Source organism: Trachypithecus francoisi, unplaced genomic scaffold, assembly GCF_009764315.1.
Source record: "Trachypithecus francoisi isolate TF-2019V2 unplaced genomic scaffold, Tfra_2.0 Lachesis_group19, whole genome shotgun sequence".
Classification (NCBI taxonomy): domain Eukaryota; kingdom Metazoa; phylum Chordata; class Mammalia; order Primates; family Cercopithecidae; genus Trachypithecus; species Trachypithecus francoisi.
Window position 1 is genome coordinate 9785753 of NW_022681464.1, and position 23491 is coordinate 9809243.

The 23491-nt window shown below is 40.0% G+C and overlaps 1 protein-coding gene across 3 annotated transcripts in view; it reads left to right on the forward strand.

Annotated features, from left to right (window-relative positions):
- The window catches only part of EPG5 (ectopic P-granules autophagy protein 5 homolog), a 142129-nt gene that overhangs the window by 84970 nt on the left and 33668 nt on the right, over nucleotides 1-23491 (forward strand). For all 3 annotated transcript variants that reach the window (XM_033177856.1, XM_033177855.1, XM_033177854.1), the window contains exons 28-34: nucleotides 3748-3890; nucleotides 5796-5952; nucleotides 9225-9419; nucleotides 11482-11695; nucleotides 13701-13849; nucleotides 14685-14886; nucleotides 15451-15523. In XM_033177856.1, the coding sequence (XP_033033747.1) occupies nucleotides 3748-3890; nucleotides 5796-5952; nucleotides 9225-9419; nucleotides 11482-11695; nucleotides 13701-13849; nucleotides 14685-14886; nucleotides 15451-15523 (1133 nt within the window). The remainder of the gene's footprint in view (nucleotides 1-3747; nucleotides 3891-5795; nucleotides 5953-9224; nucleotides 9420-11481; nucleotides 11696-13700; nucleotides 13850-14684; nucleotides 14887-15450; nucleotides 15524-23491) is intronic.

The window sequence follows — 23491 nt, forward strand, 5'->3', positions numbered from 1 at the left end:
CTTGCAGTAAAAAAAGAAAACTTTCAACAGTAGTGGGAACATTAAACAAAAATAAGTAGACTAGAAAATAATAATTTGGGGATTTTTTTTTTTTTATTTGAGAGAGTCTAAACTTTCCTAAACCAGCTGGTTTTGTTTTAGTAGTTTCTACAACATGGAATGGCAATTGTAAAGTTTGGGTAACAAAGTAGGTTTAGTCCTGTCTCTGCATTTTTCCAACCAAGTGGACTTCGGATCCTTTGCCTTTCCACCTCCCTTCATTCTGTGTCTTCCCTCCTCATCTCAGATTCTCTCTTTCCCTGTTTGGCTGCTTTCTGTCCAGGCCAGCTAGGGGATTCTGTGACACGTGTAGTCCCAGTCTAACTGTATTGGTGACGTATTGAACAAAAAGGCTGACTGCAGATAGTCCTACTTACATTTTAGGATATTAAACATGGGTCTGTTATTTGAAATATTTCAAATTTAATTCAGATACCTGTATTGATTTATTATCTAGTTAAATGCAAGTAATTTCTTTTTTAATCTTTCATTTCTCCAATAGTAAAAATTATTGTTAGCATTATATGCTCTTGAGTATTCACTTTCGTGCATTTTGATGTCATAGAGCTTTTTTTTTCTTGCTTTTTTTTCTCTGTTTTATTAAGTTCTAGGGTACATGTGCACAACGTGCAGGTTTGTTACATATGTATACATGTGCCATGTTAGTGTGCTGCACCCATTATTAACTCGTCATTTGCATTAGGTATATCTCCTAATGCTATCCCTCCCCCTTACACCCTCCCCACAATAGGACCTGGTGTGTAATGTTCCCCTTCCTGTGTCCAAGTGATCTCATTGTTCAATTCCCACCTATGAGTGAGAAAATGCAGTGTTTGGTTTTCTGTTCTTGTGATAGTTTGCTGAGACTGATGGTTTCCAGCTGCATCCATGTCCCTACAAAGGACACGAACTCATCCTTTTTTATGGCTGCATAGTATTCCATGGTGTATATGTGCCACATTTTCTTAATCCAGTCTGTCACTGATGGACATTTGGGTTGATTCCAAGTCTTTGCTATTGTGAATAGTGCCACAATAAAAAAATACGTGTGCATGTGTCTTTATAGCAGCATGACTTATAATCCTTTGGGTATATCCCCAGTAATGGGATGGCTGGGTCAAATGGTATTTCTAGTTCTAGATCCTTGAGGAATCGCCACACTGTTTTCCACAATGGTTGAACTAGTTTACAATCCCACCAACAGTGTAAAAGTGTTCCTATTTTTCCACATCCTCTCCAGCACCTGTTGTTTCCTGATTTTTTAATATTGCCATTCTAACTGGTGTGAGATGGTATCTCATTGTGGTTTTGATTTGCACTTCTCTGATGGTGAGTGATGATGAGCATTTTTGCATGTGTCTATTGGCTGTATGAATGTCTTCTTTTGAGAAGTGTCTGTTCATATCCTTTGCCCACATTTTGATGGGGTTGTTTGTTTTTTTCTTGTAAATTTGATTGAGTTCTTTGTAGGTTCTGGATATTAGCCCTTTGTCAGATGAGTAGATTGCAAAAATTTTCTCCCATTCTGTAGGTTGCCTGTTCACTCTGATGGTAGTTTCTTTTGCTGTGCAGAAGCTCTTTAGTTTAATTAGATCCCATTTGTCAATTTAGGCTTTTGTTGCCATTGCTTATGGTGGTTTAGACATGAAGTCCTTGCCCATGCCTATTCCTGAATGGTATTACCTAGGTTTTCTTCTAGGGTTTTTATAGTATTAGGTCTAACGTTTAAGTCTGTTATCCATCTTGAATTAATTTTCATATAAGGAGTAAGGAAAGAAGAAGTTTTGTAAAGATTTTTAATACAACATAGGTGAGTTTTACACAGGGAAGTTACTATTGTCACAGTCATAAAAAATAGGTGCTTAGTGTATTGTCAGATTTATGCTGTGCTGGGGTTCTGGGTAAGTAAAACAAATAGGAAGGACCACTGCCCTTCAGGACCTTTTTTTTTTTTTGAGACGGAGTCCCACGCTGTCGCCCTGGAGTGCAGTGGCGTGATCTCAGCTCACTGGAACCTCTGCCTCCTAGGTTCAAGCAATTCTCCTGCCTCAGCCTCCTGAGTAGTTGGGATTACAGGTGCCTGCCACCACACCCGACTAATTTTTGTATTTTTAGTAGAGACGGGGTTTCACCACGTTGGCCAGGCTTGTCTCAAACTCCTGACCTCAAGTGATCCACCCATTTCGGCCTCCCAAAGTGCTGGAATTACAGGCATGAACCACCATGCCCAGCTGCTCTTCAGGAACTTTTATACAGAATTTATGATAATAAGCCTGGGCCTCATAAGTGACATAACAGCCTCAGGTAATAAGTTTGTGAATTAAGTATTTACATTATTTATAAAGGATACGTTTAATCATTGCAGCAATGGCTGAAGACTGGGTTTGGGCAGGTGCATGTAAAGGAAAAATGTAGACCCTACTGCTCATCCATGTGATTGGGGAAGAATGTAGAATTTGGAACTCTTGCCTTCTAAATGGAAGTCTTGCCTTCTAAATGTTCTGGTCTCTTCAGCTGTACCTGTAAGTCCAGACTCCCTGGCCTGCATTTCAAAGCTTCCCTAAGAGGGCTCTTTTAGCTACCCAGTCTGAGTTTACTGCACCCTGCAACCCTGGCCGGGCTCCTCCTTCCTGTCTCTCTGTCCCACATCCCCCACAGCTGTCATGTCAGTTCTGTGTTTGTGTTGCAGTCTGGGTCCAGGATGTCTTCTCTTTTTTTCTGCCTCTATCCACATCCAAAAAATGACATTAAAATTGCATAAACAAACCAGTTATGTATGTCACGATCAGTCAGAGAAAGGGTTTGTTGATGGCTTCTCAAATAAGAAAGGCTAATCTTAAAAAAGGATAGTCCTTTGAGTTGAAAAAAATTTAGTTTTTTTTTTTAAGGAAGCTCAATAAATTCTCCTTTTCACACCTTTACTGAAAACCAATAAAAATTTCATAAAAGACCAGCTTCTAGGAACCTAAGTTGATGAATTTAGGAATTAGACAATTGCTCTTTCCTTGGCATGCAGTTGGTTTGGGCATTTCCCCATATATTATCTTATTTTGTTGTTTGTTTTATGATTATATTTTCTTCCTTTCAAAATGACATTTGTGAGCAGCATCTGTGTCATCTTTTTAATGCTAGGCACACATGTGTATGCAGCCCGAATGTTTGGAGTTGTGTTTTGTGTGTTGGATTGAGAGCACACAGAAGGGCTATGGCTGGGGAGCCATGATCAGCAGAGGAGGGCTTCCTGTGCTTCAAGGAAAGCCTCAGTGGTAGAAGACATTCAGTCTGTTTTTGATGAGGACTTCAGGGGTTGAAACATAAGTGACATAGTATCCTACAAAAGGCTTTGAACTATTGATAAATTAGTTCAAGATCTTATCAGTTGATAAGGCAGTCATATAAAGAGATACAAATTTTGGTATTTTTATAAGACAATAATTCTATTTAATTTAACTTTGAGTCTTCATGGAAAACCTGAGATTCTTTACAGGCATGAGCCACCGTGCCCAGCCTTGAAAACCTGAGATTCTTGAACAGTGTTTTGACAAAGTTTTTCGATCACCTTGAAGTTCAACTGAGAGTTTTAAGTTAAATTATAATATTAGTTGTAATAATATTCTCTTGGTCATATGCCTATTGTGTTTGTAATAAAATATCTGTTCTAGAAACATGAGGGGGGAAATGTCTTTTGATAACTTTAATTTTTGTTAGTTTGAAGGCATGCATAAGAATGAAGCCATAAGCCAACAGCTTCATGTTTTACGGAAAGAAGTGAAGCAGTTGCAAGCAGAAGCTGCTAAACCACCATCACTTAATATTGTGGAAGCCGCTGTACATGCAGAAAACTTGATCACGTAAGTTTTGTGGGCATTATAATTTGAACTACTGTTTTGTTATCATGAATAGTAATCATACATGCTACTGTACCACCACCACCCCTGTAGCACCCACAGATTAATTTAGTACGGACATCGGCAAACTAGGGCCTTTGAATCAAATCTGGCCTGCTACTTATTTTTATAAATAAAGTTTTATTGGAACACAGCCATCCCCATTTATTTATAATTTCTATGGCTTTTATGCTGCAACAGCAGGATTGAGTGGTTGTAACAGAGATATAAAGCAGAAAATATTAACTATCTGGCCCTTTATGGAAAAAATTTGCTGACCCCTGAATTGTGAGATGATACAGTGCATTGAAATTAAGTTGAGGAGAGATTTAGTGCTTATGCTTTATATCAAAGTCACATTTACCCAGGAACTTATCATTGTCAACTCAGATGACTGAACAAAGTTCATAGCACAATTATTTAGGGGAATCAGGGCTCTCAAGTGTAGTTGTGAACTTGCATTTGACCATCGTGGTTTTCTTTTGGCTTTTGTTGTGGCTTACTCTTAGTGTCCTCTTTCTTTCCAAAGCCACCATGACATGACTTGGGAGGTGGGCTTGACTCTGCCTTTACTTTAAGGTGACTGACTCCACATTCTAGTTCCAGCAGCTGATCCCCTCAGTAGAGTAGGATGGTGTATGGAGGGGAGCATTGAGTCCTTTTGTGTGTTGGGCTGGGGCACCTGGGAAGGAGAAGGAGACCAGGCAAACAAGAAGTTAATGTTTCTTTTACTGGGAAAGGGACACAAAAAGATGTGAGAATTGGAAGGGATATCTTTATTCTAGGATCTTATTCTATACAGAAATCTTTATCTCAACTTTAGTCAGTGTTTTGGATTTTAAAATGTAGAGAAGTCAGGGTTTTGTGTTTAAAAAAATTATATAAAGATTATATAAAAAGTTAATTATGAATTACATGCAAACTATTAACATTTTTAATAAGGATGAGAATGTTAATTAGTCCTTATAGCTGATTTTTTTCCCCTAGGAGAATATGAAATCATTACTAAGTATTGGAAATTGGCCAGATGCAGTGGCTCATGCCTGTAATCCCAGCACTTTGGGAGGCCAAAGCGGGCAAATCACTTGAGGTCAGGAGTTTGACACAAGCCTGGTCAACATGGTGAAACCCCGTCTCTACTAAAAATACAAAAATTGGCTGGGTGCAGTCGCTCATGCCTGTAATCTCAGCACTTTGGGAGGCTGAGGCGGGCAGATCACCTGAGGTCAGGAGTTCAAGACCAGCCTGGCCAACATGGCGAAACCCCATCTCTACAAAAATACAAAAAAATTAGCCGGGCATGATGGCGGGTTTCTGTAATCCCAGCTCCTTAGGAGGCTGAGGTGTTAGAATTGCTTGAACCCAGGAAGTGGATGTTGCAGTGAGCTGAGATTGTGCCGTTGCACTCCAGCCTGGGCGACAGAGTGAGACTCCGTCAAAAATAAATAAATAAATAAATAAATAATAAAAGAAAATAAATAAAAGAAAATAAAAATACAAAAATTAGCCAGGTGTGGTAGCGTGTGCCTGTGATCCCAGCTACGCAGGAGAATCACTCAAACCTGGGAGACAGAGGTTGCAGTGAGCCATGATCACGCCACTGCATTCCCGCCTGGGCGACAGAATGAGACTCTGTCTCCAAAAATAAAAAGAAAGAAAAAGAAAAAAAAAATCGGTTGTCAATAAAATTGGAAGATAATATATTTACTCCATGAAATATTTTTAAAGTGAGATTTCGTCACTTTAAAAATCCTCACTGCTCTGAGGATTCTTAAGAATATTGCCTGAGAAACGTAGGGTATCAAAGAAGGCCTTGTGAGTATAGAATCTTTTACTGTAGACCGCAGTCTTACCCACATTTTCCCACAGGGCCTTAGTGAATGCCTACAAGTTGCAGCCTACACCTGGGATTCAGAAAGTTGGCATTAGCCTTTTCTTTACTATTGTGGATTACGTCAGCGATGAGACGCAGCGTCATCCCCCAACAAGGCAGTTCTTTACTTCATGCATTGAGATCTTGGGACAGGTAAGGCTATTTGTACCTTTTGCCTTGATCAGATAATGAGTCTCTGCAGTGTCTTCATTAGAGATAGTCAGCATTGACTTCAGACTTACATTACAGGTTCAGAGTCTTACCCAAGTCAGAAGCCTCTTGGAGTTGTAGGCTTCTCAGGATATGATTAGAACTGTTGGTATAGAATTTTGCTTCTCATACAAGGGAGATTAAATTATTCGTATTTGAAAGTCTGGGGAGACATCAGAATTTGTCATATATCTTTGGTGTTCTTAACAATAACATTACTAAAGCTCTTCATTGTTTATAAAAATACTTTCCAGTTTGTTTATTTCATCCTCATGGGGAATCTGTGTGATTGAGATTCCCATCTTAAAGATGAGAAAACTAGGTTCTAGAAGATTAAGTGACTGGCCTAAAGAATTCAGTTGGTGAGTGTGGAGCTGAGACTGAATCCCAGGGCTTCTGACAACACTCAGTGCTTGCCCCACCTCCCCACTGCTGTGTCCCGGTTGCTAGCCTTGGTCAACATTTATTTGTTTATTTATTTATTTGGCTTACAGTTACATAGATGGATATTTAACAAGGGCAAGGGTAATCATGCAGATTTATGAAATGTTTCATAAAAGAAATGAAAACCTCTTGTTTGAAATATGTAAACACTAACCATGTACTGTCACCCAAATTCAATTGAATGAGTACTTATTTATTGGATGTTTATAAGGAAGTAATGCTGAACAGGTATTATCATCGATTTTTTTGTAGGAAGTTTTTTATCCTGATCATAAAATTAATGTGTGCTGGCCGGGCGCAGTGGCTCACACTTGTAATCCCAGCACTTTGGGAGGCTGAGGCAGGCAGATCACCTGAGGTTGGGAGTTCGAGACCAGCCTGACTAACATGGAGAAACCCTGCCTCTACTAAAAATACAAAATTAACTGGGTGTGGTGGTACATGCCTATAATCCCAGCTACTCAGGAGACTGAGGCAGGAGAATCTCTTGAACCCGGGAGGCGGAGGTTTCAGTGAGCCAAGATCATGCTGTTGCACTCCAGCCTAGGCAACGAGCAAAACTCCGTCTCAAAAAAAAAAATTAATGTGTGCTTATTATAAGCAATGCAGACAGTATAGAAAGTATGAAGAAGAAAAATTTCTTATAATCCTAACTACCTGGAGATACTGATTACATAGCTAACATTTCATTATAGTTCGTCTTGTATATGTGTTTCTATTTGTAAACGTGATATTTCATTTCTACATATATAGAGATATATAGATATGGATAGGCACTTAAAATGGGCTTATGCTATTTTGTAACCTCCTTTTTCATTTAAACACATCTTTTAGACATTATTTCATGTTAATAAATGCAGACTTATATCATGACGTTGCATGTCTGTGTAGTGTTCCTTGATACAGATTTATTACAGTGTGTTGAGCTAGTGTTTGATGGACAGATATTTAGGTAGATTGTTTTGCTACAATAAGAGTGAGGTAAATATTCTTTGTGAACTTACCAGACTATTTTCTTTAGGATAATTTCTTTTTTTTTTTTTTTTTTTTTTTTTGAGACGGAGTCTCGCTCTGTCGCCCGGCTGGAGTGCAGTGGCCGGATCTCAGCTCACTGCAAGCTCCGCCTCCCGGGTTTACGCCATTCTCCTGCCTCAGCCTCCCGAGTAGCTGGGACTACAGGCGCCTGCCACCTCGCCTGGCTAGTTTTTTGTATTTTTAGTAGAGACAGGGTTTCACCATGTTAGCCAGGATGGTCTCGATCTCCTGACCTCGTGATCCACCCGTCTCGGCCTCCCAAAGTGCTGGGATTACAGGCTTGAGCCACCGCGCCCGGCCAGGATAATTTCTTAGAGGTATGATTGCTGTGTCAAAGGAATTTGATACACATTGTATATTTGACTTTTTACATCATACTTGATATAGTTACACTGCCTTCCCTGGGAAGTTTGCACCTATTTATGCTATCATTGCAGTGTTTGAGTTTGTTATTCTTCATACCATAACCAACATTAGGAATTCTCCTTCTTTTTAAGTTTTGCTAACCTGATAAGGAGTGGTATTTCATTATTATTTTAATTTGTTCTTCTTTAAGTACTTGTTAAGTTATATGCCTTTTCATATGTTTATTGGCCATTTATATATACTTTTGTGAATTGCTGATTATGGTCCTTTGTACATTCTCTGTTGGAGTTTCTTGTTTTTTGATTGCTTTGAAAGAGCTCCTCACACTATTAACCTGGCATCTGGAATGTGTTATAAATACATTTTTTTAGTTTGTTTGTCATTTTTTTCTTTAATTTTATGATTATTTTTTATCTTATAGAAGTTAAAATTTTAATATATTCAAGCCTGTCAGTCTTGTTCTTTTATTATTTTTGCCTTTGGTCAGCCATATGAAAGCCTTCCTGCAGGTGCAATTGTTTCAATTTTTGCTTATATTCTAGTACTTTTTCAAGTTAAAACAAGATGATGTCATCTTGATTATATATTATTATGAAAGTTAGTTTTTGAGAGGTATTAAATACACCTCTCACTAAAATCTATAACCTGGAAGTTTTGTTTTCCTGACGTAATGCAGCACCATGTTGGGTACTGTAGTAATCATGGTGGGGACATTGCATGTTTGTGGATTCAAAGTATCGCAATATTTTAATCTCTTAAAAATCTTGTAGTACGGTTAACTCATTTTATTTATTTTATTTTATTTTATTTTATTTATTTTATTTTTTATTGAGATGGAGTCTGGCTCTGGAGTCGCCCAGGCTGGAGTGTGATGGCACAATGTCAGCTCACTGCAACCACCACTGCAACCAATCCCAGGTTCAAGCAATTCTCCTGCCTCAGCCCCCCAAGTAGCTGGGATTACAGGTGCCCACCACCACACCTGGCTAATTTTTGTAGTTTTAGTAGAGATGGGGTTTCACTATGTTGGTCAGGCTGGTCTGGAGCTCCTGCCCTCAGGTGATCCACCCGCCTCAGCCTCCCAAAGTGTTGGGATTACAGGCATGAGCCACTGCACCCTGCCTAACTCAGCATTTTCTATATGTGGCTTGTCCAAATCAGATTTATGGATTCTTCAGAATTTCTAATATTACTGACATTGGAAGCAATAGGCTTATCTATGTTGATTTTAGCTGTCTTTTGATTGTTTCAGATTTTCAGTTAGAAAAAAATTCGATTCACCTTATTTGGTGCCCCTTAAAAATTTGCTTGCTTAAATAAAGGTTGTAAGGGAAGAATCTGGTGACATTTTTCCTTTTTATTTTTCCAAGGTGTTTATCAGTGGCACTAAATCAGAGTGCAGAAAAGTACTTGAGACCATTCTGAAGAACAGCAGGCTCTGCTCCCTGCTGTCTCCTTTCTTTACTCCCAATGCTGCGCCTGCGGAGTTCATACAGCTGTATGAGAAAGTGGTCAAGTTTCTAAGTGAGGACAACAGTGATATGATTTTCATGCTGCTAACCAAGGTAAGATGTAATTCCATCCTCACCATATTGTTGAAACAGCAATGATTGTCGCTTCCTACTCCACAGAAATAAAAGGACCTCTGAAGTTTTGTTTCCAGGTACAGCAGAGGCTGAGAGGACTTTTTCACAGTTTGCATAAGCTTCAAGCAGTCTGACCCCACAGCTGCTTCTTAGAGGGGTGGAGCATTGGTTGTGTTGTATAGCAGTGGTCTCCAACCTTTTTGGTACCAGGGACCATTTTTATGGAATACAGTTTTTCCAGGGACTGGAGTAGGGGGGATGGTTTTGGGATGAAATGGTTCCACCTCGGATCATCAGGCATTAGATGGAGCGTGCAACCTATATCCTTCATATGCACAGGTCACAATAGAGTTTGTGCTTCTATGAGGATCTAATGCCATGGCTGATCTGACAGGAGGTGGGGCTTGGGGACCCCTGTTGTATGGGGTAGTCTTATTCCACTTCGTGTAAAGAGGACCTAATTCCCATCCCTTTTTAAAACTTAATATAGTTTTAAAAATATTCATATTAGTAGTTTAGTACATCCTTTTTTAAAATTTATTTTGAATTTATGCCTAAATTGTGTTTGACAAAAGTTTTATTAGTCTCATATTTAGAATAAGCTGGATCTAAGCAAATTGCCTTTGATCTCATTCTGAATATTAACTCTTAATATTATTAGATTTCATATTTATTAATATTAAAATATAACATTAGAGTATTAACTATTAGACCTAGGTAATGAGTTTACTTAACCAGTTGAGAATTTCAGAGTCTTAACTACTTTACACTTGTATTTCTCTTACATCTTTGAATCAACAAAACCTTGGCAGTTTTGGTCAGGTACGGTGGCTCATGTGTGTAATCCCAGCACTTTGGGAGGCCAAGGCGTGAAGATTGCTTGAGTGTAGGAGTTTGAGACCAGTCTTGCCAAAACAGAGACCCTGTCTCTACAAAAAAAAAACCAAGCTAGTGGTACTCCCAGCTACTTGGGAGGCTGAGGTGGGTGAATTGCTTATGCCCTGGAGGTTGAGGCTGCAGTGAGCTGTGACTGCACCACTGCACTCCAGCCTGGGTGATGGAGTGAGATCTGTTGTGAAAAAAAAAAAAGACAAAAAACCCTGACAATTTTAGGGCCTAGAGATTGATCTCAGCCTATAATGGAGGAGAACATGTTTTATAGTTTGGGATTTTGGAAGGGAATATCAACAGTCTGAATTTTATTAACTGAGACAGGTAACTGATGCAGACCCAGAAACATGGCTGTTAAATTAAGACAGTTTCATAAAGTGGCTGCTCATTTGTGGCACTGTCACCAGTGAAGGAGAGCTACGAAGTTCTGATCCAGGTCTTGGAGAGGAAACTTATTATAAGACAGAAATATATGAGTCTCTGAGGAACAGTATAAAATTATAAGCCAATAATGAATCATCAGTAAGATTTTTAAATTGCAAGAAAAGCACACAGAACTAAGAAAATTCTGCCTCTGAGATTCTAGATAGTAACATAGAAATAGATGCATAATGGCACCAATTTGTTTTTGAGACGGAGTTTTGCTTTTGTTGCCCAGGCTGGAGTGCAATGGCGCGATCTCGGCTCACTGCAACCTCCGCTTCCCGGGTTCAAGCAAAACTCCGGGATAGCCTGTCTTAGCCTCCTGAATAGCCGGGATTACAGGCATGCACCACCGTGCCTGGCGAATTTTGTGTTTTTGGTAGAGACGAGGTTTCTCCATGTTGGTCAGGTTGGTCTTGATCTCCTGATATCAGGTGATCTGCCTGCCTCGGCCTCCCAAAGTGCCGAGATTATAGGTGTGAGCCACTGCATCTGGCCCAATTAATGAACTTTTTGTATTCTTTTATGTACTTCTTTTATTATTATTTATTTATTTTACAATTAGCTTCCTTGGGTTGAATTTCTTATGTACCTGTTTATACATTTTAGTTTCAATTTTTATAAAATGCTGGGTAATTTTTGGCCTTTAAATTTACACAGATTTTTGTCCTCTTAAACTATTTTTCTAGTGTAAATAAAATGGCTTTTTGTTTCTTTTTCTTTTTAGTTCGATCTTAAACAATGGTTAAGCACCACTAAACCTCCTCTGTCTGATCGTACCAGGCTTCTGGAGTCCATTCACTTGGCACTTACTGCCTGGGGCCTTGAACCAGATGAGGATATTTTGATGCCATTTAATCTTTTCTGTAAGCACTGGACTTATCTTCTTCTCTACCAGTTTCCTGACCAGTACAGTGACATTCTCAGGCTGCTGATGCAAAGTAAGTGTCTTCATTTAATTGTAACTAACTAGATCTTAGTGAATATTCAATATCACAGTTTTCATTTTGCAGATGTCATTCAAAGGTATGAAAGTAATACCAGTATAGGAGTTTAGAATCACTAATTGGCATCTAAAGGGCTTGATGAACAAGGCCCAAAAAATTGTTACTGTAAATATGGCCAGTTATTGTTCTAAACGTGAGAATGGGCTCTAATCTGGGCAAGGCAGCACCTAGAATTTGGTGGAGTCCACAGTCATGCAACTACTTCTTTGCCTTGACTTTTCAGCTGTCTTGAAGTGGGGTGGGGAAGGACCAGCTTACTCTGCAGATGACAGATCTGGCAAAGCAGGGAGGTTGTGCCTTACGACATTTTGGGAGTTTTTCCTTTCTAATTTTTTTACTCTTGTTTTTTGCAAATTAATTTTATCCATATATAATGATAGACTTTATTTATATTTACCAAGGGAAAGAGCAGCATTACAATCTCCACATTCCTGCCACTTCTGTTGCCCTCTTCTTACAATTTTCCATGGCAGTTTTAAAGCTTAGAGGAGAAATAAATAGGGTAGGCTTTTTTATTTTTGGAGTTTTACTAGGCAGTAATTTTATTAAAATTTGATAAATGAGATAGTATTTACTTTTTTCATGCAAACTTCATACCGTTTATATTTGTAGTAGAAAAAGAAATTTTGCTTTATACCAAATTTTTGTGTTACATAATAGAAATTGTTTAATGGATAAGTTAATGATCCAGTGTATTGGGTTACCCAAAGGGCCCTGAAATGTGTAGTCTCTCATTTTCAGAACACTTCAAGCTTTCATTGTTTCCTATAGAGGTAGGTTGCAGGGTGGGTGGAGAATGTTGGAAGGGAAATTCATTTCTACAAATTTCAATGAATATGTGCATGGCTAAGTTTTGCTCTAAGCTTTTAAAGTTTGATATGGTGTGTGTTGTGGATTTTCCCCTGAAATCTTTTAAAGAGATTGTAAACCATTTATACTAGACCACTATTGACTTGAATTTAGTAGGAAATTTCTTCTTACCCAGATAAGTAATTCAGACTTAAGAATAACAATATGATACCTCTCAGATGTCATGAGCTGCTGCCTCCTGGTTTCTTTCTCCTCCCTGGCTACCATGTTGATGTTGCCTTGGGAGCATTCTTTGCTCTTCTACTGCATTCATTCCCTCTGGGTGAGCCCATTGTTTTCCCTGATGTCACTGCCGTCTTCTAGGCATGTGTGATTTCTACAGTGCTAGCTTAATTTCGGGGCACTGTCCTAAGATCCAGACCCCAGTGGCCACTGGGCACAGACTGGTCACTGTCCCCCAGGTACCTCACACTGGACATATTGCAGCTGGTCTCACCATCATTCTCCTCAGACCTGCTCCTGAGAATCTTACTTGATTCTCATGTTCACTCTGGATGGAAAGTACTTTAGGAGATATTACTCCTGTCCTGTGGGATGGGAAGTTATTAAGTACCAGAATTGGAACTAGTTCAGAATACGGGCTGCTGGACTTGCCCAGCTCTTCCATGCTGCCTCTGGGTCTTGGTTTTGGGGAATTTGGGGGCTGGTAGGAGACTCCTTCCAGAGAGCTCAGGCCCTGAGTTGCCTTCAGCACGTAGTCTCCATTGTCCTGTCACTGTTGTTTCTGTCACACTCATCGATAGCTGTGGTCCCCCAGCCAGGAGAGTGGCACTGCCACCTTTCCCCAGCCAGGGTCGGAGGGTCAGGTCTCCCACCCCTCTGAGTGTAGCTTCAGCAGCGCTCACTCCCAGCTGGGTCACCAGGAACCAGGAAAACCATATGTGCAGGCAGCCAGTTCTTCTCTTAGGTTCTCTTTACTTGGGCCTCCTCACTCTAGATACCCCTGTGAGTTTGTTTTGGATTTTGGTTTAATTTTTATTACTTTGTAAGGTACTCGTATTATTTGTTACAAGTTAAAACCTTTCTTTTGGGAAAGCCGCTGACTTGCTCTTCCTGTCCCTGCTGGCAGGCTCCGCGGAGCAGCTGCTGAGCCCTGAGTGTTGGAAAGCCACTCTGAGAGCCCTGGGCTGCTGCGCCCCCAGCTGCCAGCAGGGGGCAGCGTCCGCCGAGGGCGCCGTGCTTCCCAACTCTTCGGATGCTCTCTTATCAGACAAGCAGGTGTGTAGCTCTTGGTCTCTGACGTGTTTGTGCATTTCTTTTTTATTTCCCTTGCTATTTATTTTTTAAACAGTTGGAAAACTTTTGTGCGTTATTTTTAAGAGCCATGTGTTTTTCTTTGTTAAGTGCTTTGCTTCCCTCATGTCCCCTTTGTCCAGGTGGCTCACTCCATTCCCCTGAGTCTAATTCTTGCCCATGTGTCCGAGACAAGGGCAGGCACTCCCCTGTAGATCTTTCCTGCCCACCCTAGCCCATTGGCCTCCACCCTGAGACCACTGCTCGGGCTTCTATGATGGAGTGTCCCATGGAGCTCTCGATTTTATCCATTCTGTTTGATATGGGTTTGCATGAGAATTTATTTGAAATAATGGTTCCACTGCTTTAGAAAAGGGTTGAAACCCATTGTTGGCCGGGTGCGGTGGCTCATGCCTGTAACCCCAGCACTTTGGGAGGCCAAGGTGGGCGGATCACTTGAGGCCAGGGTTTCAAGACCAGCCTGGGAAACATGGTGAAACTCTGTCTCTACTAAAGAATACAAAAATGAGCTGGGCATGGTCAGGAGGCTGAGGCAGGAGAATCGCTTGAACCCAGGAGGCAGAGGTTGTGATGAGCCAAGATCATGCCACTGCACTCCTAGGTGACAGAGCGAGACTCCACCTCAAAAAAAAAAAAAAAAAAAGAAACCCATTGATTTATTCTCATATGCTATTTTATATTTTTGCAACTCTCTTATAAAGTCAAAGACCTACTACATATACTCTCATCACAATGTGTCATAACACTTTACTAAAAGTACACATTTAGTAAGCATTTTTTGACTAGGTGTCTCTTCCAGGTAATGGAGACTATACAGTGGCTTTCAGACTTTTTTTATAAGCTTCGGTTATCCAAGATGGACTTTAAAAGCTTTGGTTTATTCTCAAAATGGAGTCCTTATATGGCTGATGTGAAGACATTCTTGGGCTACCTTGTGAAAAGGCTGTTTGACTCGGAAATGGCCTGTTTGGCCCAAGACCCAACTGCCAGCAGGAAAACAGGTTAGTGCAATGTCGAGCTAGGTGTTTGGACTTTCCATTAAGAGAGATTTAAGTAGGCACATTAAAGGTTTATATTGAGTGTCAAGGAGAGAAAGTAGAAATATATAGAACAGGCATGAGCCCATGTATGTGTCATATATGTGTCATGATATATGAATGGATATATTCATTACATAGTGAATGTAAGGTGCTTGCTATAGCTTGTCTCTGCCCCTCCTTTGCAGGGTGGGGTACAAAGAGATAGGTTTCAGTTTCCTACCTTTTCTGCCATTTGTTTTACTAAGGAAAGGGTTCTGAATATTTATACATTTATCTTTTTTAAAAGTATGTTATAAAATTATCCGTATTATATTGTAATACAAATTCTTCAATTCAGAGAAATTCCGGTGTAGTCAGTGAAAACATAAATATACTTAGTTATACTAAGCATGTTGTTTGTATATTAACATAGGTTTATTAGTCTACAGATAATAAGCGGTAGATTTTTCTGTGTAATGTGAGCAGTGATATTGACAAATGACAAATGATGACCTTGTTTGTTTTTTTGTATCTAAAACTTTTTAGTGCTGAAATGCCTACATTCAGTAATCATTCAGCTCTTTAAGCCATGGATCCTGGTTTTAGAGGACAATGAAAGGTAAATAGGTTTTCAGATATTCAAATTCCTTTGACATTTGTAGACTTAAAATTCTGAATGGTATTCGGTAGAAGTGATGAGTTCACAGATTTAATTTTTTAGTGTAAAGCCGTATTTAAATTTAGAAAAGGCTTCTTTTCAAAACTTAAGAGCTTTTCTATTTATGGAATTGCTAGTCTGGGTCATCAGAGATATTATCTTGATACTAATTTTGGAACAAAACTGGGCACGCATTTCCAGTTTTCCACAATAAAGTGGTTGAACAAACTTTAGTGTTTAATTTCAGAAAAACGGATGCTGTTCTTCTGAGGGTTCTCTTAGATTTTTATGAGACTGATTTTTCTCTACTATATCAGTTGTGTTTTGGAACTAAGTTGGCTATAAAATTATTGGGTGGGAATTAACTTTAACTCTGGAACTCTGCAATGAAAGCATTATTTCACAAGCATTTGCAATATGTAGATTGCTGTCCAAATTCAGTGAGTTGCCTTCTGAGTCTTTTTTCTCCCTGAAAGTATACAAGCAGAAGCCAATTGAACTTGTCAGGGTTTTATAGAAATTACGACAGGAATAGGAACAGCTCCAGTCTCCAACTCCCAGCGCGAGCGACACAGAAGACCGGTGATTTCTGCATTTTCAACTGAGGTACTGGGTTCATCTCACTAGGGAGTGCCGGACAATCAGTGCTGGTCAGCTGCTGCAGCCCGACCAGCCAGAGCTGAAGCAGGGCAAGGCATCGCCTCACCTGGGAAGCGCAAGGGGGAAGGGAATCCCTTTTCCTAGCCAGGGGAACTGAGACACACAACACCTGGAAAATCGGGTAACTCCCACCCCAATACTGCGCTTTAAGCAAACGGGCACACCAGGAGAATATATCCCACACCTGGCCGGGAGGGTCCCACAGCCACGGAGCCTCCCTCATTGCTAGCACAGCAGTCTGTGATCTAACTGCGAGGCAGCAGCGAGGCTGGGGGAGGGGCGCCCACCATTGCTGAGGCTTAAGTAAGTAAACAAAGCCGCTGGGAAGCTCAAACTGGGTGGAGCTCACAGCAGCTCAAGGAAGCCTGCCTGTCTCTGTAGACTCCACCTCTGGGGACAGGGCACAGCTAAACAACAACAACAACAACAACAACAACAAAAGCAGCAGAAACCTCTGCAGTCCCAGACGACTCTGTCTGACAGCTTTGAAGAGAGCAGTGGATCTCCCAACACGGAGGTTGAGATCTGAGAAGGGACAGACTGCCTCCTCAAATGGGTCCCTGACCCCTGAGTAGCCTAACTGGGAGACATCCCCCACTAGGGGCAGTCTGACACCCCACACCTCACACGGTGGAGTACACCCCTGAGAGGAAGCTTCCAAAGCAAGAATCAGACAGGTACACTCGCTGTTCAGCAATATTCTATCTTCTGCAGCCTCTACTGCTGATACCCAGGCAAACAGGGTCTGGAGTGGACCTCAAGCAATCTCCAACAGACCTACAGCTGAGGGTCCTGACTGTTAGAAGGAAAACTATCAAACAGGAAGGACACCTACACCAAAACCCCATCAGGATGTCACCATCATCAAAGACTAGAGGCAGATAAAACCACAAAGATGGGGAAAAAGCAGGGCAGAAAAGCTGGAAATTCAAGAAATAAGAGCGCATCTCCCCCTGCAGAGGAGCGCAGCTCATTGCCAGCAATAGATCAAAGCTGGACAGAGAATGACTTTGACGAGATGAGAGAAGAAGGCTTCAGTCCATCAAACTTCTCAGAGCTAAAGGAGGAATTACGTACCCAGCGCAGATAAACTAAAAATCTTGAAAAAAGAGTGGAAGAATTGATAGCTAGAATAATTAATGCAGAGAAGGTCATAAACGAAATGACAGAGATGAAAACCATGACACGAGAAATACGTGACAAATGCACAAGCTTCAGTAACTGACTCGATCAACTGGAAGAAAGAGTATCAGCGATTGAGGATCAACTGAATGAAATGAAGCGAGAAGAGAAACCAAAAGAAAAAGAAGGAAAAGAAATGAACAAAGCCTGCAAGAAGTATGGGATTATGTAAAAAGACCAAATCTACGTCTGATTGGGGTGCCTGAAAGTGAAGGGGAAAATGGAACCAAGTTGGAAAACACTCTTCAGGATATCATCCAGGAGAACATCCCCAACCTAGTAGGGCAGGCCAACATTCAAATTCAGGAAATACAGAGAACGCCATAAAGATACTCCTCCAGAAGAGCAACTCCAAGACACATAATTGCCAGATTCACCAAAGTTGAAATGAAGGAAAAAATCTTAAGGGCAGCCAGAGAGAAAGGTTGGGTTACCCACAAAGGGAAGCCCGTCAGACTAACAGCAGATCTCTGGGCAGAAACTCTACAAGCCAGAAGAGAGTGGGGGCCAATATTCAACATTCTTAAAGAAAAGAATTTTAAACCCAGAATTTCATATCCAGCCAAACTAAGTTTCATAAGTGAAGGAGAAATAAAATCCTTTACAGATAAGCAAATGCTTAGAGATTTTGTCACCACCAGGCCTGCCTTACAAGAGACCCTGAAGGAAGCCCTAACCATGGAAAGGAACAACCGGTACCAGCCATTGCAAAAACATGCCAAAATGTAAAGACCATCGAGGCTAGGAAGAAACTGCATCAACTAACGAGCAAAATAACCAGTTAATATCATAATGGCAGGATCAAGTTCACACATAACAATATTAACCTTAAATGTAAATGGACTAAATGCTCCAATTAAAAGACACAGACTGGCAAACTGGATAAAGAGTCAAGACCCATCAGTCTGCTGTATTCAGGAGACCCATCTCACATGCAGAGACATACATAGGCTCAAAATAAAGGGATGGAGGAAGATCTACCAAGCAAATGGAGAACAAAAAAAGCAGGGGTTGCAATCCTAGTCTCTGATAAAACAGACTTTAAACCATCAAAGATCAAAAGAGACAAAGAAGGCCATTACATAATGGTAAAGGGATCAATTCAACAGGAAGAGCTAACTATCCTAAATATATATGCACCCAATACAGGAGCACCCAAATTCATAAAGCAAATCCTTAGAGACTTACAAAGAGATTTAGACTCCCATACAATAATAATGGGAGACTTCAACACTCCACTGTCAACATTAGACAGATCAACAAGACAGAAAGTTAACAAGGATATCCAGGAATTGAACTCATCTCTGCACCAAGCGGACCTAATAGACATCTATAGAACTCTCCACCCCAAATCAACAGAATATACATTTTCTCAGCAGCACATCGCACATTATTCCAAAATTGACCACATAATTGGAAGTAAAGCACTCCTCAGCAAATGTAAAAGAACAGAAATTATAACAAATTGTCTCTCAGACCACAGTGCAATCAAACTAGAACTCAGGACTAAGAAACTCAATCAAAACCGCTCAACTACATGGAAACTGAACAACCTGCTCCTGAATGACTACTGGGTACATAACAAAACGAAGGCAGAAATAAAGATGTTCTTTGAAACCAATGAGAACAAAGATACAACATACCAGAATCTCTGGGACACATTTAAAGCAGTGTGTAGAGGAAATTTATAGCACTAAATGCCCACAAGAGAAAGCCGGAAAGATCTAAAATTGACACTCTAACATCACAATTAAAAGAACTAGAGAAGCAAGAGCAAACACATTCAAAAGCTAGCAGAAGGGAAGAAATAACTAAGATCAGAGCAGAACTGAAGGAGATAGAGACACAAAAAAACCCTCCAAAAAAATCAATGAATCCAGGAGTTGGTTTTTTCAAAAGATCAACAGAATTGACAGACCGCTAGCAAGACTAATAAAGAAGAAAAGAGAGAAGAATCAAATAGACGCAATAAAAAATGATAAAGGGGATATCACCACCGACCCACAGAAATACAAACTACCATCAGAGAATACTATAAACACCTCTATGCAAATCAACTAGAAAATCTAGAAGAAATGGATAATTTCCTGGACACTTACACTCTTCCAAGACTAAACCAGGAAGAAGTCGAATCCCTGAATAGACCAATAGCAGGCTCTGAAAGTGAGGCAATAATTAATAGCCTACCCACCAAAAAAAGTCCAGGACCAGATGGATTCACAGCTGAATTCTACCAGAGGTACAAGGAGGAGCTGGTACCATTCCTTCTGAAACTATTCCAATCAATAGAAAAAGAGGGAATCCTCCCTAACTCATTTTATGAGGCCAACATCATCCTGATACCAAGCCTGGCAGAGACACAACAAAAAAAGACAATTTTAGACCAATATCCCTGATGAACATCGATGCAAAAATCCTCAATAAAATACCGGCAAACCAGATTCAGCAGCACATCAAAAAGCTTATCCACCATGATCAAGTGGGCTTCATCCCTGGGATGCAAGGCTGGTTCAACATTTGCCAATCAATAAACGTAATCCAGCATATAAACAGCACCAAAAACAAGAACCACATGATTATCTGAATAGATGCAGAAAAGGCTTTTGACAAAATTCAACAGCCCTTCATGCTAAAAACGCTCAATAAATTTGGTATTGATGGAACGTACCTCAAAATAATAGGAACTATTTATGACAAACCCACAGCCAATATCATACTGAATGGGCAAAAGCTGGAAAAATTCCCTTTGAAAACTGGCACAAGACAGGGATGCCCTCTCTCACCACTCCTATTCAACATAGTGTTGGAAGTTCTGGCTAGGGCAATCAAGCAGGAGAAAGAAATAAAGGGTATTTATTCAGTTAGGAAAAGAAGAAGTCAAATTGTCCCTGTTTGCAGATGACATGATTGTATATTTAGAAAAACCCATTGTCTCAGCCCAAAATCTCCTTAAGCTGATAAGCAACTTCAGCAAAGTCTCAGGATACAAAATAATGTGCAAAAATCACAAGCATTCTTATACACCAGTAACAGACAAACAGAGGCCAAATCAGGAATGAACTTCCATTCACAATTGCCTCAAAGAGAATAAAATACCTAGGAATCCAACTTACAAGGGATGTAAAGGACCCCTTCAAGGAGAACTACAAACCACTGCTCAGTGAAATAAAAGAGTACACAAACAAATGGAAGAACATACCATGCTCATGGATAGGAAGAATCAATATCGTGAAAATGGCCATACTGCCCAAGGTAATTTATAGATTCAATGCCATCCCCATTAAGCTACCAATGAGTTTCTTCACAGAATGGGAAAAAACTGCTTGAAAGTTCATATGGAACCAAAAAAGAGCCCGCATTGCCAAGACAATCCTAAGTCAAAAGAACAAAGCTGGAGGTATCACGCTACCTGACTTCAAACTATACTACAAGGCTACAGTAACCAAAACAGCACGGCACTGGTACCAAAACAGAGATATAGACCAATGGAGCAGAACAGAGTCCTCAGAAATAATACCACACATCTACAGCCATCTGATCTTTGACAAACCTGAGAGAAACAAGAAATGGGGAAAGGATTCCCTAATAAATGGTGCTGGGAAAATTGGCTATCCATAAGTAGAAAGCTAAAACTGGATCCTTTCCTTACTCCTTATACGAAAATTAATTCAAGATGGATTAGAGACTTAAATGTTAGACCTAATACCATAAAAACCCTAGAAGAAAACCTAGGTAGTACCATTCAGGACATAGGCATGGGCAAGGACTTCATGTCTAAAACACCAAAAGCAACGGCAGCAAAAGCCTAAATTGACAAATGGGATCTAATTAAACTAAAGAGCTTCTGCACAGCAAAAGAAACTACCATCAGAGTGAACAGGCAACCTACAGAATGGGAGAAAATTTTTGCAATCTACTCATCTGACAAAGGGCTAATATCCAGAAGCTATAAAGAACTCAAACAAATTTACAAGAAAAAACCAAACAACCCCATCAAAATGTGGGCAAAGGATATGAACAGACATTTCTCAAAAGAAGACATTCATACAGCCAAGAGACACATGAAAAAATGCTCATCATCACTCGCCATCAGAGAAATGCAAATCAAAACCACAATGAGATACCATCTCACACCAGTTAGAATGGCAGTCATTCAAAAGTCAAGAAACAACAGGTGCTGGAGAGAATGTGGAGAAATAGGAACACTTTTACACTGTTGGTGGGATTGTAAACTAGTTCAACCATTATGGAAAACAGTATGGTGATTCCTCAAGGATCTAGAACTAGATGTACCATATGACCCAGCCATCCCATTACTGAGTATATACCCAAAGGATTATAAATCATGCTGCTATAAAGACACATGCACATGTATGTTTATTGTGGCACTATTCACAATAGCAAAGACTTGGAATCAACCCAAATGTCCATCTGTGACAGACTGGATTAAGAAAATGTGGCACATATACACCATGGAATATTATGCAGCCATAAAAAAGGATGAGTTTGTGTCCTTTGTAGGGACATGGATGCAGCTGGAAACCATCATTCTCAGCAAACTATCACAAGAACAGAAAACCAAACACCGCATGTTCTCACTCATAGGTGGGAACTGAACAATGAGATCACTTGGACTCGGGAAGGGGAACATCACACACCGGGGACTATTATGGGGAGGGGGGAGGGGGGAGGGATTGCATTGGGAGTTATACCTGATGTAAATGACGAGTTGATGGGTGCTGACGAGTTGATGGGTGCAGCACACCCACATGGCACAAGTATACATATGTAACAAACCTGCACGTTATGCACATGTACCCTAGAACTTAAAGTATAATAATAATAAAAAATAAAAAATAAAAAATAAAACAACATCTCAAATCTGGAAACATCTCACTCAAGTCTTCTGCCACCACTAACCTGGTATCTCTCAAACAGATGAGAACAATAATCTCCTGGTTGCTATTTCTGCTTCCTTATCCTGTACTACTCAGGAAAGAGCAGAGAAAGTGATCTTCATAATACACATAGCAGATAGTTTTACATGCTTTTTATATCCCTTCCAGTGCTTCCTGAGGTTCATGTGTTCTAGACGCTGATTATCTCTAAATCTTCATATCCTACTGCTCACCCATTTCCCTTATCTCTTCAAACTATACCTTACAGTTTTCTTAAACAATCTACATTATTTTTCTTTAGTGGGCATTCACAGCTAATATTTCCTCCAATTTGAATATTCCAGCCACCAATTTTTACAAAACTCTTGACTCGCTCACCCGTAGCCACTCTGCAGCACAGATCTTAACATTTTTTTCTCTATGGCACTTTCATTTCTTCTAAAATGACAATGTTTTCTATTGCTCTTGAGTTCAATCTCTTTCATTGTAAGATACATGAGTCCACCAAGAGCAATGTTAATTTTCAACAATATCAGTAGACTCACACTTATACATAAAAGGAACCTCAAAAGTGGTATTAAAATAATTGACTGAAAAAATATATTAAAGTGGATATTTTCCAAAGCGTCCCCATAAGAAAAAAAAAAAAGAAAGAAATTACGACAGTGGTAAATATCACATCATAAGAGGTATTTTCAAAAACTTGAACTTGATTCTGAGACTCAGAGAACATGAATATCATACTCAAGTCTCACAGCTGGTTGGTTAGTGCCGAAGCTGGGACTAGAGCTCAGGTCTTAGACTTCTGTTTCTTGACTCTTTGCATTAACCCATGTTGCTTTACGAGCCACTTAAGGAAAGTGTAAAAGGTTCTGAATGTTTGCTTTTGCTAGAGGGCGATCTGAATAATCTGCAAGCTTCAAGATTTTATAGTGACTGTGTATATATAGACTGCTTACTATAATGTTGGCTGCTTGTTTCTTTCCAGTAAGAATTAATGGAACTTATTTGGATATTGAGTTTTCTAGACCAGATTCAGAAAATAATTTTTTTTTTTTTTTTTTAAAGACGGAGTCTCACTCTGTTGCTCAGGCTGGAGTGCAGTGACGTGATCTTGCCTCAGTGCAACCTCTGCTTCCCAGGTTCAAGCAATTCTCCTGCGTCAGCCCCCTGAGTAGCTGGGATTACA